The sequence below is a fragment of the Podarcis melisellensis genome (assembly GCF_964234715.1).
Source record: "Podarcis melisellensis genome assembly, chromosome: 7".
Taxonomy (NCBI): Eukaryota; Metazoa; Chordata; class Lepidosauria; order Squamata; family Lacertidae; genus Podarcis; species Podarcis melisellensis.
Window position 1 is genome coordinate 22595641 of NC_138539.1, and position 18532 is coordinate 22614172.

The window sequence follows — 18532 nt, forward strand, 5'->3', positions numbered from 1 at the left end:
GGAGAAGTATGAGACAGCACAGAGCAGCTGTAGCACATCCATGCCAGAGTAAATCTAAAGGGACAAAGGCTTCTCTTTTGATGTTGGAATCCATAAACATCCCTAAGCTGGTTAAAAAAAGAAGGAAGATGGATGTGTGCAGCTGCTCCTGTTTGAACTATCCTCTTTTCCCCCTTCTTTTTTAAAGGACAAAGACTTGGGAGCTGGGAGGGGGGAAGGTTTGCTTTTAGGTTGTGCACAGCGTGAGCCAACATGAGCAAATAACAATGTGCAATTTCATAGCAGCAACACAGTCCCTGCCCAGAGGAACGGTAAACATGCACACTTTTAACGAGTGGAGAATCTTTCTTCCTTTATATGATGTTACAGTCTTACTTCCTAGCATTTCATTGGAGCTATAAGGGGGGAATTCTTTGCATGATGTGAATTACCGCTAGAGTTTTGTTTGTTTCTTAAGTCTTAATTTTAAGAACACATTTTAGCTTTCTAAAAATGTAGTTCAACCACAGTGTGGCATTTATTGCTCTTCTGGCAATGTAGCTGCCTGTGCTTGGTTCATATTGTGCCATTATCTAAATGTCTAGGGTAGGAAATACTGGGAAAACACAGACAATATTTTATTATTACTTGGCAAGCTCATCCATTGTATTGTCCTACCAAGCACCAAGAAAGGAAATCCTACACCAGTTCAGAAATCTGGAAAACGGGGACCCTGTTCAGAAGTAATGCTCATGCAGGGCTGTCGACTCCTAGGGGCCGAGGCAGTTTTGGGCCCCTGAATATATTTTTTGAGGCTGTTGGGCCCTGAGCTTCCCTTCCAGTCCCTTCCATCACAGCAAGTGAGCAGCTGAGAGCAACTTCTAGGCAGCAGCCCCAAGCAAGGGAAGGTGTGCAGTCTCCCATCTATTTATTTATTTAGCGGCAACCCTCTTAAAAGCGGCCGTGCACAAGTATAGCATGTGTAATACAATATTCCTGTATTGGAATAAGATGGGGAATGACGGTAACGTTCCATTCAACATATGGCAGGAAGCTACAGATGATGGATTTTTTTGTTGGGGTTATGTGCAGCGAGGCAAATTTCTGCTATGCTGGCACAATTAATACTCAAAGCATTGCAATTACGAGGGTGCTAATGCCATCACTATAGGCTGCTAGGAACAAAACACTTATAATAGTTGGGTACAATTCATAAATCCTCCTAATCTTTGCTCAGAGCAGAGCTACTGAAATAAATGGACCTACGTTAAGTCATGTTGGTTGATTCCAATGGGACCACTGTGAGTAGGATTATCGTTGGAGCCAGCCTTATATCTCCCGTGTTGCCGGCCACCATGGGACTTGGAGTCCCAAATGTTGTTTTTTTTCTTCTGGTGTTGTTTTCAATCTGCTTGTTTTTCATCCATAGCAAATGCTTCTTGTTTGCCACTTGTGGTGGGAGAAAGACTTGCCACTAGGAATGCATGGGCCTTGCCGGTGTAATAAATGCAGTGCTAGAAGTAAAAAGGTAAAGGACCCCTGACAGTTAAGTCCAATCGCAAACAACTCTGGGGTTGCGGCGCTCATCTCGCTTTACAGGCCGAGGGAGCCATTGTTTGTCCGCTCTGCAGACAGTTTTTCCGGGTCATGTGGCCAGCATGACTAAGCCGCTTCTGGCGCAACGGAACACTGAAACCAGAGCAGCGCACGGAAATGCCGTTTACCTTCCTGCCAGAGCAGTACCCATTTATCTACTTGCACTTTTTGGGGAGTTTTCGAACTTCTAGGTTAACAGGAGCTGGGACAGAGCAACAGGAGCTCACCCCGTTGCAGGGATTCGAGCCGCTGACCTCCTGATCGGGAAGCCCAAGAGGCTCAGTGGTTTAGACCACAGCGCCACCCATGTCCCATGTTAGAAGTAGATTTAAAGTAAAGGCTTTCAATATATTATGAGATTTCACCTTTGTTAAAAGCACTTTTTCCATAAGCAGGCTAAATTCTCCTCTGAAAACACCAGGCTGGAAAATTAAGCAGACCCCCTTAAACTCCAGTGGAAATTCTGGAGTGGATCTGAACTGCTTGTAATGGACTGAAACATTAAGTCCTGGGAAGCCTCGCCAGACATCGTTTCCAGTTTGTTAGCTGTGCTTTGGTTGAGCGCCCCTCCCCGAAGCAGAAGTGAGCAGCTGCTAAAGGTAATAATACCCTGAGCTCATGAACAGCGACAAGATAGAGAATGAGAGAGGAAACTGGAGAGCTTGAAATTTACTCCGATAGCCTGTTGTGAATTATTGACACACATTCTTTTGGATTGGTTTGCAGTGTTAATTGTCAAATGCACCTTCCTATCTCGGAGAGCGAGAGTGTGTGGTGTGCAATGGCTCGATGTACTGTACATGATGAGATGCAGAGAGCATTGACTGTGTGCTGTTGGAGTGAGTCTGCATTAACGATCAAGTCCCGGACACATCAGAATTAGAAGCTATTGGGAGAGAAAGGAAGAAGCTGTTTGAGAGGGAAATATATTGATGTCGCTAGGTGCATCGTTTGAACAGAGAAGCCATGTTGAGCATCATTAAGCAGCTCAAGGCAATTAAGTACAAAGCAGTGAATGCTACCGCCAAAACCCTCATTATGTATGGCATTGCCTAGTCTAGTTCTACAAGGGAACTGCAAGTATTTTGGAAGGGGAAGAAGTAGAAGGGGAATATGCTACACACACTCACCCAACAAACTGTTGGGGTCCAAAGGAGATGTGCAGTTGTCACCACAGAGCAAAATGCTTCAGAGGATCAAGCCACTCTTAAGAGGTGATGCAAGGACAGTGATTTGCTGGATTCTGTGCCCTTTTGCTGATGACTTTGCTCACACAGTGACTCAGTATCTGGTTCTCTCCAGATTTTGTGGACTACAGCTCCCACCAGCCACAGCCAGCATGGCTAGTGGGTTGGGATGATGGGAACTGCCATTCAACAATACCTGGGAAGACGCCACATTGACTACCCCTGTGATAACTAAATATGGTTCTTGATTGTTGGCTGTGGAGCTCAGTCAGAGAACTATGCCTGTCTCCAAATGCCTGGTGCACTAGCTGTGATGATATTTGGAGCCAAAGTTCACGAAAACACCTTAGTGCAAATGTGTTGTAAGTGGCTGTGGCGAGAGGCTTGTGTTCAGTGTGGCCATGAGCTCCTGGAAGGAGGGGTCAGATTGGCTGAGCAATTGGCCTTTTCAAGCAGGCAATCTGTGATCCTAGGCAGTGTTTCTCAAACTTGGGTCCCCAGCTGTTGTTGGACTACAACTCCCATCATCCCTGACTATTAGCCTTTTTAGTTGGGGATGATGGGAGTTGTAGTCCAACAACAGCTGGAGACCCAAGTTTGAGAAACACTTTGGCAGAATATGGTTCTATCTTCAAAAGCCCTCTGCTTGAGGTGCAGAATAAGACAGCACCCTTATTTCAGATACAGAAGATTATTGGGTTGGTAGTTGAATCGGATTTTGACACTGGTTGTGGGCCATTCTCCTTCTGAGAGTAACACGGCAGCTTAGGGGGCAGAGGAAGGCTATTTTCCCACACTGCCCCTCCCTGTCCCGCAAGATCTGCCGCCTGAAGCAACCCCCTGACTCTGCCTTATGAGAGGGCCGGCCCTCAATCTTTGGGCTCTTGTCCTGATTAAGCACAGCATTGGAGGGATGCACAATCGGAGGTAGCAGGTTACTTTAGGTTTATGTCTACGCCCATTGTTTTCCTTCTAGCCTTTTGTAGTGGGTTACCTGAGCTGCCCCTGTGAGGTAGGTTCTGCTGAAACTTGGCATTTGGTTTCCTCCTGTTTCCTTCCTTTGCTGCTGAGTTTTCTTGGTTGGAGAAATGCACTGCATAGCAACCACACCTGCCCTGTCCTGGCTTAGCTTAAGGCATCCAGGAGAGCCTCGATTGAAGCTCTGGCACTTACTGGAACGGCAAGCAGGTCACATCCAGGAGAACAGAGTCAAGCCAAGGTAGGCTGTGCCAGATCACAACCAGCAGAGCTCTATCTGTCCAGATCCTGTGTAGGTCACTTTGGCTTAAACTCACCCACTGAGAACTGATACCTCAGTAGCATGGAGAGGCCTTGCCAGTGTCAGCTGGTCTGGACCTGCTGTCAACTGCACCCCTTCTGAGGACCTTTCTGTTTCTTAAAGGTCCATTGCCCGATTCTCTAGCTTTTGGCCCAGACAGTGTGGCAGCAATGAGGATTGCATTGGGTTGGGTGTCCTCTGGGTTTGAAGTCTCAAGTGTAAAGTAGGGTTGCCACATTTCAAAAAGTGAAAACCCTGATGCAAACGTTGTTGAGCTTTAAATCTCCCCCCAAAATGAAGTTTTTGAGCTATTTTTAAGGAAATTCGCCAAAATATCAACACTTCCAACATGGGTTCCAATACGTCTGGGTTTTCTGAAGGATGAATCCTGGATATATCTGGGAAATCCCAAGCGTATGGCAGCCCTAGGTAAACTCTGTCCTCTGACCTAGAATCCTGGAATGAGGGCAAGGGGGTTATGGGTGATGCCTCCTCCCCTTCTGAGTCTTCCTCTGAGCCAAAAGGGGGCATTGAGGCCAGAGGCTATGACAAGAGCTGCTTTAAGAGTCAATCCAGTTGTTGTAAGGAAGGGTTGCTGAGTGAGACCCCCAGTGGTGGTGACCGAGTGCTCAAGTGGAGATAGAAAAGTTAGACAGAGTTTTGCTGCAAGCAGGGAAGGGTTAGGGACAGAAGGGATAAAGACAGAATTTTAGCACACATTTTCTAGATTTCTTGAGCCTGCCCTCACATACTAAAATCAAATAAATAAAAATTAAAAACCCAGTAAGAGTCAGTGTGATGTAGCTTAACGTATCAGACTGGAACTCCTGGCCTGCGATCTCCAATTGGCCATGAAATTATCTCAGTGACCATAGGCCAGTCGCCACTTCTCAGGCTACCCTACCTCACATGTTTGGAGGAAAGGTGGGATATTTATGGAATGAAAAATATAAGATCTGCTGGGTGGGGGCAATTCAGTGTTTTTGCCTTCGGAGTCACATGTACACAACTTGCTGATAGTCCCCACTTTAAAATACATTTAATTATAAATGTGCTTTTAATACACAATTTGTGGCATTCATTTGTGGCATTCATTTTTTTCTGATCACAGAAAAAAAAAGTACATTGGTACCTTGGGTTACAGATGCTTCAGGTTACAGATGCTTCAGATTAGAGACTCTACTAACCCAGAAATAGTACCTCGGGTTAAGAACTTTGCTTCAGGGTGAGAACAGAAATCATGCTCCGGTGGCGCGGCGGCAGTGGGAGGCCCCATTAACTAAAGTGGTACCTCAGGTTAAGAACAGTTTCAGGTTAAGAACGGACCTCCAGTACAAATTAAGTTCTTAACCCGAGGTACCACTGTATTCTATAAGGTAGTTATGTCCTGGGAGATGGCAGACCTAATTACTAGGGAATAATCAGTATTCAAAGGAATGTTGTTGTGTTTTTTTAAAACAACAACAACAACAACAACAACAACAACAATGGAATTGAGGGGCCCTTTCTAAGTCCTGTTTTTGGAGCTCTTCGGAAAATTAATTAAACTGCCCTTTAATGCAAGGAGTTTGCCTTCTGAAACAATGTTTAAAGGCTGAAGGCACTGCTCTTTGCTGGACCCATTTTGCAACGTGGATGTAGCAATTTTCATTCCATGGAAGTAGCTCTGATGATTTAATTGAAAAAATTGGATATTAGAGCTGCATTTGGGTATTTAATGGTTAATTTAAGGGGAAAAGGCTTTCCAGTTTTATCAAAGCTATACTTCTTATTGGCTGGGCTTTTAAAAAAAGAGATTTTTAAAGAATCTTGCCTAAACCAATTTATAGCTACTAATTGGTTTTGAAACCTGACCCAAGAGGGATATGCAGGGAATGAAAAATACATTTTCATGTTTAATCCTTAATCTTCTGCCCTAATGACATTCCATAACTTTGATTTCTACCTTAAAAGAATTATGCATAAGAAAAAAGTAATCTCATGAGCTTCTGACTGTAATATTTATAGGAGCCTGATGAAGAACATAATCTTGGTATTGGTATTTGAAATAACATTCCACATTCTACAGTGGAAATGTAATTTTTACAGCAGATTAGTATTGCTAGACCAATTGGTGCTTAGTATGATTTTGCAATAATTTATATAGCTGTCAAAAGAGCATAGGAAGAAGCTGCTTAAATTTTGAGTCAGACAACTGGTCCACCACCCAGCTCAGCATTATTTACAAACTTTGCAGTGACTGGCAGTGGCCCTCCAAGATTTCCCATGGAAATCTTCCCCACTTCTGCTTGGAGTTGCTGCGGATTCAACCAAGAACCTCTTGCATGCAAAGGCCATGTTCTACCACTAAAGCATAGAATCGAGGGGTTGGAAGGGACCCAAGGGTCATCTAGTCCAAACCCCTGCAATACAGGGATCTCAGCATGACATTCAGCCACTTTTGAAACTCCAAAAATGGAGGACAGAAGATGCAGATTTGCATAAAACGTGTGTGCTAATTTATATGTACAAATGCAAACTTGGAAATAAGTGCAGTACAGTGGTACCTTGGGTTACAGATGCTTCAGGTTACAGACTCTGCTAACCCAGAAATATTACCTCGGGTTAAGAACTTTGCTTCAGGATGAGAACAGAAATCGTGCGGCGGTGGCAGCAGGAGGCCCCATTAGCTAAAGTGGTACCTCAGGTTAAGAACAGTTTCAGGTTAAGAAAGGACCTCCAGAACAAATTAAGTTCTTAACCCGAGGTACCACTGTGGTTTAAATAGAAATACAACGTTCCACTGTAGTGAGGAAATCTCACCGGCTGACAACTCAGTCAGCTGTCCAGGGTCTACCTGTTGATGGACAACTTCAAGGCCTTGTTAGTTGGGCTGATCCTGACTTGCCCAGGCCCTCGCCTCAAGAAATTTCATCCTCTTGTATGAAGAAAGCATAAAGACTGGGGGGTGGGTGGGCACAGCTATTTGGCCAGAGAAAGTGAGAGGCAGAATTTTGTGCATTGATTCAAATGAGCAGTGGGGAAATCTTAGTAGCAGGCCTGAGTTTATTCAGTTTTTAAAGCTAATATTTTATTGAAGCCTCCTATATCATTGTATTGTACAGGAACTTGCAATGTGCCATATTTTGCAATCAATCATTAATTGAAGTTTGGTCCACTTGCAATACATAGTGCTTTACTTGTAGGCACCGGGACATCCCCAGCTGCTTCCTACTGCAACCTCTCATGCCCCCACCCAAGTCTCCTGAAGTGGCTTTTGAGGGGGAATAGTCAGCAATGAAGGTCGGCTTGTCTTCATTGGCAGACACAGGCGTCTTTGAGATCCTGGCTTGAAATGCTACACCATGGGGCACCCTGAGCTGGTTCAACAAAACTGTTAATTCGCAGCAGCAAATCAACCCTTTATCAGACTGTTTGAAGGCCCACAACGTTCATCACCGGCCTCCGGTTTTGTAAGCGATTCATTAATTTGCTTTTCTCTCCACCTCCCTTCCTTAGATAAGATCCCGACTCCAACATGGGGAAACAGAACAGCAAGTTGCGCCCCGAAGTCATGCAGGATTTGCTAGAAAGCACAGATTTTACAGAACATGAAATCCAGGAATGGTACAAAGGCTTTCTGAGAGACTGTCCAAGCGGACATTTGTCCATGGAGGAGTTTAAGAAAATCTATGGGAATTTTTTCCCTTACGGGGACGCTTCTAAATTTGCCGAACACGTCTTCCGCACGTTTGATGCGAACGGCGACGGAACGATAGACTTCAGAGAATTTATCATTGCCTTGAGCGTAACATCCCGAGGGAAACTGGAGCAGAAGCTGAAATGGGCATTCAGCATGTATGACCTGGATGGAAACGGCTACATCAGCAAGGCGGAGATGTTGGAAATAGTTCAGGTAGGTGTTACTTCCAAGATGTTTGTTCTTTCCTTCAAAAAGAAAAAGAAGGAAAGAAAGCCGTTTAATGAACAATGATTGAGCAATAAAGCCTTCAGTATGCTTGGTCTTCCATAGGTTTTTGTTGTTGTTTAGTCGTTTAGTTGTGTCCGACTCTTCGTGACCTCATGGACCAGAGCACGCCAGGCACTTCTGTCTTCCACTGCCTCCCGCAGTTTGGTCAAACTCATGCTGGTAGCTTCGAGAGCACCATCCAACCATCTCGTCCTCTGTCGTCCCCTTCTCCTTGTGCCCTCCATCTTTCCCAACATCAGGGTCTTTTCCAGGGAGTCTTCTCTTCTAATGAGGTGGCCAAAGTACTGGAGCCTCAGCTTCAGGATCGGTCCTTCCAGTGAGCACTCAGGGCTGATTTCCTTAAGAATGGAAAGGTTTGATCTTCTTGCAGTCCCTGGGACTCTCAAGAGTCTCCTCCAGCACCATAATTCAAAAGCATCAATTCTTCGGCGATCAGCCTTCTTTATGGTCCAGCTCTCACTTCCATACTGGGAAAACCATAGCTTTTACTATACGGACATTTGTTGGCAAGGTGATGTCTCTACTTTTTAAGATGCTGTCTAGGTTTGTCATTGCTCATCTTTAACAACTGCAGGGCTGGAGAACCCGTCGCCCGCCAGAGAGTGTTGAGCTCCCAACTCCCTTCAATCGTAGCCAGTATGACCATTGTTTAGGGATGATGGGATCTGAAGTCCAACAGTCTGGATGACCACAGGTTCCCCCATACCTGAAAAGTAAAACACCCAGACCTGCCTAGATCTTTGAATATGCACCTCCCTGGAGTTGTACCTGTCACTTCAAATAGACTCTTGGAATAAGCTGTGTCTTACCTAACAGCTTCCTTCCTCTGGTTCAACACATCAAGCTAATAAATTGTAAGGCTCTTTGTCAGCTAGAATTCCTATCTCTGTGACCGCAGGACAGATCTCTTGTCTGTTTCATGAATAGGGATGGACAAATCTGTCCATTTTGGTTTCTTTCCACTTCTCATTTTCTCAATCTTAAATTCAGCTCTCCCCATTTCCACATTAGTTTCCTAATTTTTATTTTGAAAGACCGTGTGAAAAATTTATATGCATTTTGTGTGTGTGTGCTTCTCCTTCGTGCTCAATCATTTCAAGCAATTTCCTCTAATATAATTTGCACTAATAAAGGAATATTTGTGTGCACTTTAGGTAATTTCCCCTCCCCCAAACCTTAGTTGTTGATGGAATATTAATTGCACATCTGTAGAAATGATTTTCTTGTGTTTAAGAAAGTGTATTTTTTGTATTTTATCTTTATCTTTTTATCATGATCCTTTATTTTTGACTGCTTTGATGGCCTCAGGCTGTGGAGCAGCTTATCAATTTGAAAAGTAAATAAAACAAAATACACTTTATCTGATTCAGAGAAAGCCGTGTTACCCTTAGTTAGAAAAATACGTTGTCGTTCTTGTTTCCAAATGGGAGTTTAATCAGAAAAAAACTATAATGGAAAGCAGCCATAAAACTCTTGGTACCCTTTCAAAGTGTGAGAGCCAATGAATGACTGTTTATACTGGTGTGTTCCTGCCTGGAACCCTGAGCTGTATGTAGAAGGGGAGGAGGAATCTACTCTGCTCAGATTCCAAAGTGGATTCACCTGATCTCATCCAGGTGCACCATGACCCAGGTTGCATCAGTGGTCCATTTCGGAAACCACAGGATGCTGAACTAGATGGGTGTTAGTTGGATCCAGCGGGGATCTTTCTAACATTCTTATGTAGCTGATTCTATCCAGAATAGTGGTACTTCGGGTTACAGATGCTTCAGGTAACAGACTCCGCTAACCCAGAAATAGTACCTCGGCTTAAGAACTTTGCTTCAGGATGAGAACAGAAATCGTGCTCTGGCAGCACGGCGGCAGTGGGAGGCCCCATTAGCTAAAGTGGTGCTTCAGGTTAAGCACAGTTTCAGGTTAAGGACGGACCTTCAGAACGAATTAAGTTCTTAACCCGAGGTACCACTGTATCCTGAACCCCATTCGGAGTGAAGACTGCTGAGCAGCTCACCTGCTGTAGATAGCAAGCCTCTCCAGCTTGTTCTCATGCACACAACGGAGTTTGTCTTGAGTTTCATTACTTTTGACAGTCTGTGCCATGCTGGGTTTAAATTTAAAGGTAATGGCAGGAGCTAGAGGAGCACTGGAGCAGAGCATCTGCTCCTGCCCAGCAGGTAGCACTCGCCAATCTTTCACCTGCTCCACATTGCTCTAAACTCTCTGGAGCAAGTTTGCCTATTTGGGTAAGTTTATATAGCAGTCATAGGTTGCAGGGTCACGATTTATGAAATATGCATATCTGTGTGTGTGCCAATTTAGAAAAGAGTGCTATAATTTAAATAGAAATGCAATACCTCTTGCCATGGTGGGGAAGACTGGACAGAAGAGCCCTTCAAATAAAGGATGCCTTCAGATTGCCCACCCTGATAAGTTGCAATGGGAAGAAATAGAAATCAACATCCTCTGGATAAAACATAGTGACTGCCTTGGAATCTTTTTCCCCCCTGTATCTCTGCTGCATTTTGCTTTTGAAACTGTTTTTGTTTGTTTCGGGCCGTAATAAAGAATATATGTGTGCAATGGGAAGAAACTTAAAACAGCTCAGGACCGCAGGACCTCAGGGACTTCCTCTCTCCGTATAAACACACTGGGACTCTGTGTTCATCATCTGAAGCCCTTTTGGTGTGCCTCCTTGATTAAGTTGTGGGTGGACATAGCAGTCGACACAGATATTTCTCCAAGTGGTTCTTTATAGTAAGCTGGAACTGAACTGAACTGAACAGCTCAGCCGGCCTGCTTTTATAGGCTTTCCCGCCTAAATTAACTTACGTGGACCTGAGTGAAAACTATATACAGTGGTACCTCGGGTTACATACGCTTCAGGTTACATATGCTTCAAGTTAAGAACTATGCTTCAGGATGAGAACAGAAATCATGCTCTGGCGGCACGGCGGCAGCAGACGGCCCTGTTAGCTAAAGTGCTGCTTCAGGTTAAGAACAGTTTCAGGTTAAGAACGGACCTCCAGAACGAATTAAGTACTTAACCACTGTACACAATACCCCTGGTGGCCAGGGTGAGAACTTCAATACATACCATCATTTAAATGCATTTGTAGGAGGCGGGGTTATTTTTGTTGGTTTGTTCCTGTTTTAACTATTTATTTGTGCTTTTCTCTTGTGTTTTTCTCTTGTGAACTGGCCTGAGATCTTTTGATGAAGGGCAGTGTATAAATCCAATAGATTGACTGACTGACTGACCAACAGACAGACAGACAGACAGACAGACAGACAGACAGACAGATAGATATGTGCTCCTGAAGAGGCACGGTAGACCACATTTTACAGTAGATTTAAAGGATAGTACAGCGGACTTAAGGGGCAATCCTATGCATAAGAAGCTGGCATAAAACAAGCCATTGTAAGTTAAGCCAGTTTAAAGTTACAGCCGTCCCAAACATCGCTTAGTGGTGTCTCTACTGCTGCTGCTTCTGCTATGCCTAAGCGTGACAGAGGGGAAACAAGCCTTTAAAATAGTGTTCTATGCCCCTTTGGGGGGAACTTACATTGGCCTTGGCTCAGCTAGCTGAGCCCCAGCTGAGCTGGGATAAGCAAGGTACACAGAGGTATTTTTGCCTGAGCCAGGTTTGGAGACTTAACACCAGCTAAGGTAGGATTCAGCCCATTGTATCAGAGATCAGTTGAATCCAAAGTTGCTCATTGTTATGTACTGAAGTTCTCACTCTGGGCCAGCAGGGGGACACTGTAGATAGTTCAGCTCCACATATGCAAATAAGGGATCGAAAGTGACGTTCAGTGATTGGATAGTTACAGAAAATGGTTACTGTTGCGTTCTAGTGGAGCTCTATATAAGCAGGCTGGCTGAACCCTTCAGTTCAGTTCTGTTCTGGCCTGTGAATAAACAAGAGCTGTTTGAAGAATCCCTGTGTCGTCTGATATGTTCACCCACTTAACACTCATCCTGGTGGATCTTCCTTGTTCCTTAATGGAAAAGAACAGAACTCCTCATGGGTTGGAGAGCTCTGTGTAGTCATCAGAGCCTCTGGAACATGTAAGGGATAGCAGTTGTTCAAGCTGATAAAATTTTAACGTGCTTAGGAGTCTTCATCAAAACTATTTTTTAAAAAATTGATTAAAAAACACACACACAAATCAGATAAGGTTTTCTTTGTTTTATGGTTGCTTTTAATTAACATATTTTGTAAGCTGCCTTGAAAATATTAATGTAATGGCAGGATAGAACAAATCCTTAAATATATAAATGCTGTTGCCTCCAACAAATAATGATAATTTTAATTGCAGAATATGCCCGTTGTTTCTGCACCTGGCTTCAATTAATGCCAATATTTCATTTGCTCATCCCACATTATTTTTCATAACTTTGGGGTGACTGAAGGAAAACTGTTGTTACAATGCCAGCTGCTGATGGAGGCAAGAGAGAAATACTTGACTATATTAACCAAGCATTAATTTTCCATTAAACTGATAAATGCTTTTCTGTGCACATATTGGTCCTCTCTGTTTAAAGTATAACAGGGCTGGAAGGTGTACTGGGTCGGTAAGCAGAAGTAAAAGAGCTAGAAATGTGGGGTAGTTGTGAGCTTGGTGGGAATTAAGGCTTGCAATCCTATGCACGTTTAATTTGGGAGTAAGTCCCATTGAACTCAATAGGACCTGCTTCTGAGTAAACATGCATTGCATTGCCCTGCACTTGTTCCCCAGTGCTGCACCAACAGTCCCTGATTAACATTGTCTTCTGTCATGTCACTTAACTTGCTGTTCTGCATCTCCCAGAAAATATTGTTTAATAAGGTAGACTGGAGCAATGACATTTTCTCGTTTGATGAAGACAATATTTTATTGAGGCAAAGCTATTTTGGATTAAATTTTGCATAAATGAGAACTTCAGGCTAATTTGGAGAATCTTGCTTGAAAACTTCAGGGTTTCCATTCGGCCGGTTCCAAGTAGCAGCTTTCTGGACTTACTGAAATTCTCAAGAGGTCTTCAAAGGCTGATTCATTTTCATGACTTTTTTTTTTTTAAGCACAGCACAAACTGATGTGGAAATGTGGAGGACTGAATTTAATATTAGAAAAATCAGGAACTGAGAGAAACTTTGTCCCACCCTTACCTGGGCGCCACCCAAGAGGAGGGACATTGCTAGGCACTTAGGCAGTTCGAGATGCTGATCCTTGACACAAGCAGGCATAAAATTTGCATATGCTACTTGGTACTCATAGATGCCTTTGAGCAAATTAGATTGAGGAGAGGCCAGGGTCTCCTTCAGCAATGTAATGTGCCTTGCTGCCCTGGGAGCAAAGTAATGATGAATAAATAAATGGGAAAGGAACAGGCAATTGGGGTCCAGCGTAAAGGAATGGGGGCACGGACCCCCCACATCCTAGAGTAGTCTCTGGAATCACAACAGTGATCATCACTACCTTGTGTCCCACTTCTTAGGCAATCTACAAGATGGTTTCTTCGGTTATGAAGATGCCAGAAGACGAATCGACACCCGAGAAGAGAACAGAGAAAATCTTCCGCCAGATGGACACCAACAGGGACGGTAAATAGCCTTTGTATGCTCTCTCTTTAGCTTGCTGGCCTCTGCTTGTTCTGGTCTCTCAAACACCTGTCAAACAGCTGGAGTGACTGAATAAACAGAAGGAAGTCCATGCTAATGAGGCCCCTGATATGTATGTAGCAACTGGGCTCTCAAGGATCTGTGCAGTGCTGACTGTTTACACTATTGTGAGAAAGCCATAGAAGGTCAAACTATGCTTTTTTGGGTAGCTTTTGCAGGCTAGCAGTTTGGCCCATAATTTCTGGAAGCAATCACAGCTGAATAGAAGCCTGCAGGAAGCACAGGTCACAAATCAGGGCTCTGATGGCACAACAGGAGGCTGTCTTGGAGTTATTGTGCTAGAAAGCTCCTTCCTGGTCCTTCGAACCCTGGATCTGCTCCCAGGTCAGGTGCTAGGAAACCACTCTAAATGTTTTTTCCTTCTTTCTCCAATTCATCCCAAGCCCACTGTCACTCAGAGCTGAACCAAATTTTACTAAACTCTGGGAAAGTGACTGGTGCCCACATATTTATCTTACAACACTGGTGATGTTGAGATCTGAAGTCAGAAATATATTAAAAGTCTATGAAAGGTGTAGGTGTCCTTGGGGGAGGGAGGGAGGGAGAAAGAAAAGGAAAGGAAAGGAAAGGAAAGGAAGCAAGGAAGGAAGGAAGAAAGGAAGGAAGAAAGGAAGAAAGGAAGAAAGAAAGACAATCCTGGTGTAAGAGTTTTTATAATGCCTTGGCTGACTCAAAATATTATTTTTCTCCTGTATTATAGATAATTCCTAATGCAGCAGATCAGTTTCAGAAAGGCTTTTGGAACTGGGTTAAAGGTGATAGTGCTCATTGGTTTAGTGGTGGGATAAACCTTTGCGTTCAACAACAGGCTCGCAAGCCACTATTAGGTTTGCTGAGTTGCAGCCTGTGAGAATTGCCCAATCAGAACTGTTTCAACAAAAAAGAAACAGTGCATTTTGTGAACGAGAAACTTTTGTATGCATGGGAGTAATCCCAGGTGCATTTACCTATGGCAGCGTCTTCAGTCTTTTCCAAAACATGCAGGAATGAATGTTGTGTGTGAAGCGGCTCTTAAGATGCTTTGTCCACTATAGAATTCCAAAACAGCATCTCTGTTTATTTTCTAGGAAAACTTTCTCTGGAAGAGTTTATTCGAGGAGCCAAGAGTGACCCATCCATCGTCCGTCTCCTTCAGTGTGACCCCAGCAGCGCTGGGCAGTTCTAAAACAGTTGCTTGGATTATTTCATGTCTCTGGGTTTTTTTTTATTTCTTTTCTCTCTCTTTCTCTCTTTTTTTTTGCCAAAACAACATTCATGGTGGCATTGCCTCTGTCTGGCCAACTATGCCTTCTTTTGTGGCACCTTTCGCTTTCGTTGTGGCAGATCAGGTAGAAGTTGTGCTAGGAAAACACTCTCCCAAATGCATCCCGGGATACAGAGAGAGCTGCCTGCACAACTATGTCAGTTTTCAAATGGTTGTCACAATCTGCGCGGCCTGGTCCTCAGTCAGTTTGCCTGGGAGCAAATCCCACTGGGTTTGAACAGGACTTCCTTCCAAGCATGCTTAGGACTGAAGCCTTAAGTTTTGATTTGTCTGTCAATTCCAAGCTAAAAAAAAGAAATGCGGAAGAGACGAGAGCCCTTTGCCAGAAGTATGTAGGGTTCCGAGGCATACATGGGGTAGTGCGCAAGAAACGTCTCCCGTGTTCCCTTCAGTGCTGGGGAATGCTGAAGAACATTCTCTGGCATTGCAGCAAACGAAGAAGCCTCTTTCAGAGCTCCATGTGTGCACCAGTGATGCTAGCAGCAGGGTTTGGATCACAGTCAGACCAAGTAGTTTAACATTCCTGGCGGCATTCAGCTACGTTTTAATCAGAATGGACCCACTGAGATTCATAGAATTGTAGAGTTGGAAGAGACCACAAGGGTAATCTAGTCCAACCCCCACAACGCAGGAATCACAACTAAAGCATCCCTCACAGATGTCCCTCAAACTTCTGCTTAAAAACCTCCAGTGAAGGGAGAGTCCACCACCTTCCGAAGGGGTCCACACCAACATCAAATAGCTTTTGCCGACTGAAAGGTCTTCCTAATGTTTAGTCAGAATCTCCCTTCTTGTCATTTGAATTGATTGGTTCGGGTCATGCGCCCTGCAGCAGGAGAAAACAAGCTTCCAACTTCCATGTGACCCCCTTCAGATATTTGAAGATGGCTATCGTATCGCCTCCTTTTCTCCAGGCTTAACCATTCTTCACAAGGCTTGGTTTCCAGACCCTTGCTCATCTTGGTCACCTAACATGACTAATGTCCATTCCTTTCAATGGGTCTACCCCGAGTAAAGCATAGTTGAATGCCACCGTCTGTCTCCATGTTATGTAAGAGGTGGGCTGCTGCAACAAACCTCTGTAAGGTCCCTGCTTATCTCTAATAAAATTACCTGTGGTCACTGCTTAGATGTAAGCACAAAGGTTTCTAGAGTTAAACACAGCCCTTAGTTCCTAGTACAGCAGCCAAATGAGTTCTGTGCACAAATCCTAAGTAATGTGTGCCTGGCAGGTGTGAAATTTGCTGTTCTAATCATTCAGCCTCAATAAACACAATCAGGGGGGCCATCTGATAAATTGGGTGTAGATTTAACCCATGGACAATTCCTTTTGGCGCCCAAGGTGCGAGTTAGAGGAGAAGGCAGGGGGGAAAGCGATAGGCACCAGTGCTAACATAACACACACAAAGGACAGCACACCTTGCCTATCGGTGATGCTGGGAAGCTCTGAATGCTTCTGTAAGATGAAGGTGCGGTGGGTGGGGGAGAGAGAAGGTTGTTCAGCTGCCTTCTCTGGGTGATGCGACTGCATTTCTTCTTAAAAGGAGGACATGCATTTGGAGAGAGGGCAGAAAAAAATGCCACGCGGCAGTTGTGATGCTGGTCGTTGGTTACCATTTGGGATCAGGGAAGGCAATTTGTGTATGTGGGGAACTTGAATTGAGGAAATCCATCCCTCGGGGGAAAGTGAATGTTTTGGTGGGCTGATGATAAAGAAGAAGCACCTACAACTCAAAGGCCACTTGCAGGGAAGAGAGCAACAAGGAAATGGCAGAATTTGGTGGTTAGAAGACAGAGAAATATTTGAGAAGGTGTTCTTTTTCTCTTAGACAGAAGAAAGTTGACGAGAGTCGGGTGGATCTATGGTATGCCAGCAAACGTGTGTTTCCTAAACACGTGCCTGCCAACTTTTGGGAAGGCAGGATGCAGTTTTCAGAGGGAGAATAGCTTAACTCTCCTTGCACTTGCCAATTCTCCCCTACAAACGCCCCTCCAAGGTCGTAGAAATCATAGCGTCAGAAGGCACCTTGGAGGTCATATTGTCCAACTCCCTGCTTCTGCAAAGCAGAATGCAGCTCATCATCTCTGCCAGATGTTCACCCAGCCTCTGCATCAATACCTCTAGCAAAGAAGAGCTTGTTGCCTACTGAGGCAGGCTGTTCCGCTGTTCCATTTCCCCCTGCCTTCTTCTGGTCTTGGAACCAGATTGGCAGAAGAACAGTGGGATCAACAGAGGGCAGCATTTGCAGAGGAGAATCAGCAAAGTTAAATTCCCCACCCCCACCCACACACCACTTCCCTCCTGCAAATGCTCTGCCCCTGCATCAGAGATAAACTCAGTGCTGGGAACCTGGTGTTTGATTTGTAACGTGGTTCTGTCCTGAAGAAGCAGCAGGAAAACCCCCCCACAAAATTGCATGTGGAAGAAAAGCAGTGGAGGAGTCACTTCAGCTCGAGCTCTCAAAATCACAGCACCTTTTGAGCAGCTGACAGGGAGGGAAGCATGTTGATTTGGGTGCGGTTTGGTTTCACCATTGCAGAGGGGAGAAAACTCACCAACCAGGTGTCTCTTTCTCCCTGGGTGTCCACATTGTAAAGTGGTCTTGTGAAATGGCTAGGTTTGTTTTGGTTTCTGGTTTTCACGTGATCTCGCCATGTGGTTGCACTTTCCCAACACCATCTGAATCACACCTCAGAAGTGGCTCAAAACTTATCTATATCCTGGGTTGGTTGGTTCTTTTAGGCAGGGCACACCTGGGACCATAGGAAACGCTAGCATCCCATAATGTTCAGATATTAAATTGTAGGATTCATGCATCAGTACACCACCATGGTCTGTACTGAAACATGGAAATGGTACCATTTGTGAGATATTTATATATACTTAAATATATATTAAAATATTTTTGTTAAATATAAAAAACTATAGGAGAAAGATGTTGGATTTTTATCTCTCTTTTTTGCTTTCTTTTGCCTGAAGGCAATTGATTATTTTGTTTTTCCTCCTCTTCTTCTTTAGACCTCAGATAGTTAGATGGGGAAAAGCAGAATCAAAAGAATAAGCACAATTTAAGTTCACAAACAAGAATATGGAAACCCCCCAGTTGCTCTGGAAAGGGTTGGAGGAACCTGTGCCCCCCTATTTTTTGTTAGATTCCAACTCCTGTTCATCCCAGCCAGCATGGCCAATGGTCAGGGATGAGGGGAGTTGCCACTCGATCAGCATCTACATTGCACCAGAATGAAGGTTGGCAGAAGGTAGATCAGAAACTGTCGGTTGATCTTGGGGTGATTTGCAGGAGATTGGCAGGTGTTTCTTCTCTCCCAGCGGTTTGTTTAACAATAGCAAAGGCTAGCATGACCCTCTCCTGCAGCCCCACCTGAAATTAGGCTGTTTTGATGAATGAAGCTTGAAGAGAAGGCAGCTGTGAATCCCTCTGTGTGTGAAAGAGCTGTGAGATCAGTCCCTGGCCCTTAACCCAAAGCATACAGAACCCAGCCAACTCTCCATTTTGTGCCAGCGGATGGACCTCCCAAGTTCCAGTAAAAATGAAATAGATCCATCAAGCCTCAAGCCCAGAGCCATCTGGCCAG

The 18532-nt window shown here is 44.3% G+C and overlaps 1 protein-coding gene across 4 annotated transcripts in view; it reads left to right on the plus strand.

Moving 5' to 3' along the window:
* The window catches only part of NCALD (neurocalcin delta), a 54643-nt gene extending 38576 nt beyond the window's left edge, over positions 1-16067 (plus strand). For all 4 annotated transcript variants that reach the window (XM_081919049.1, XM_081919048.1, XM_081919050.1 and 1 more), the window contains exons 2-4: positions 7540-7936; positions 13491-13596; positions 14742-16067. In XM_081919049.1, coding sequence (XP_081775175.1) covers positions 7559-7936; positions 13491-13596; positions 14742-14839 — 582 coding nt within the window. In that variant the 5' untranslated portion in view covers positions 7540-7558 and the 3' untranslated portion in view covers positions 14840-16067. The remainder of the gene's footprint in view (positions 1-7539; positions 7937-13490; positions 13597-14741) is intronic.
* Positions 16068-18532: the final 2465 nt, after the last annotated feature.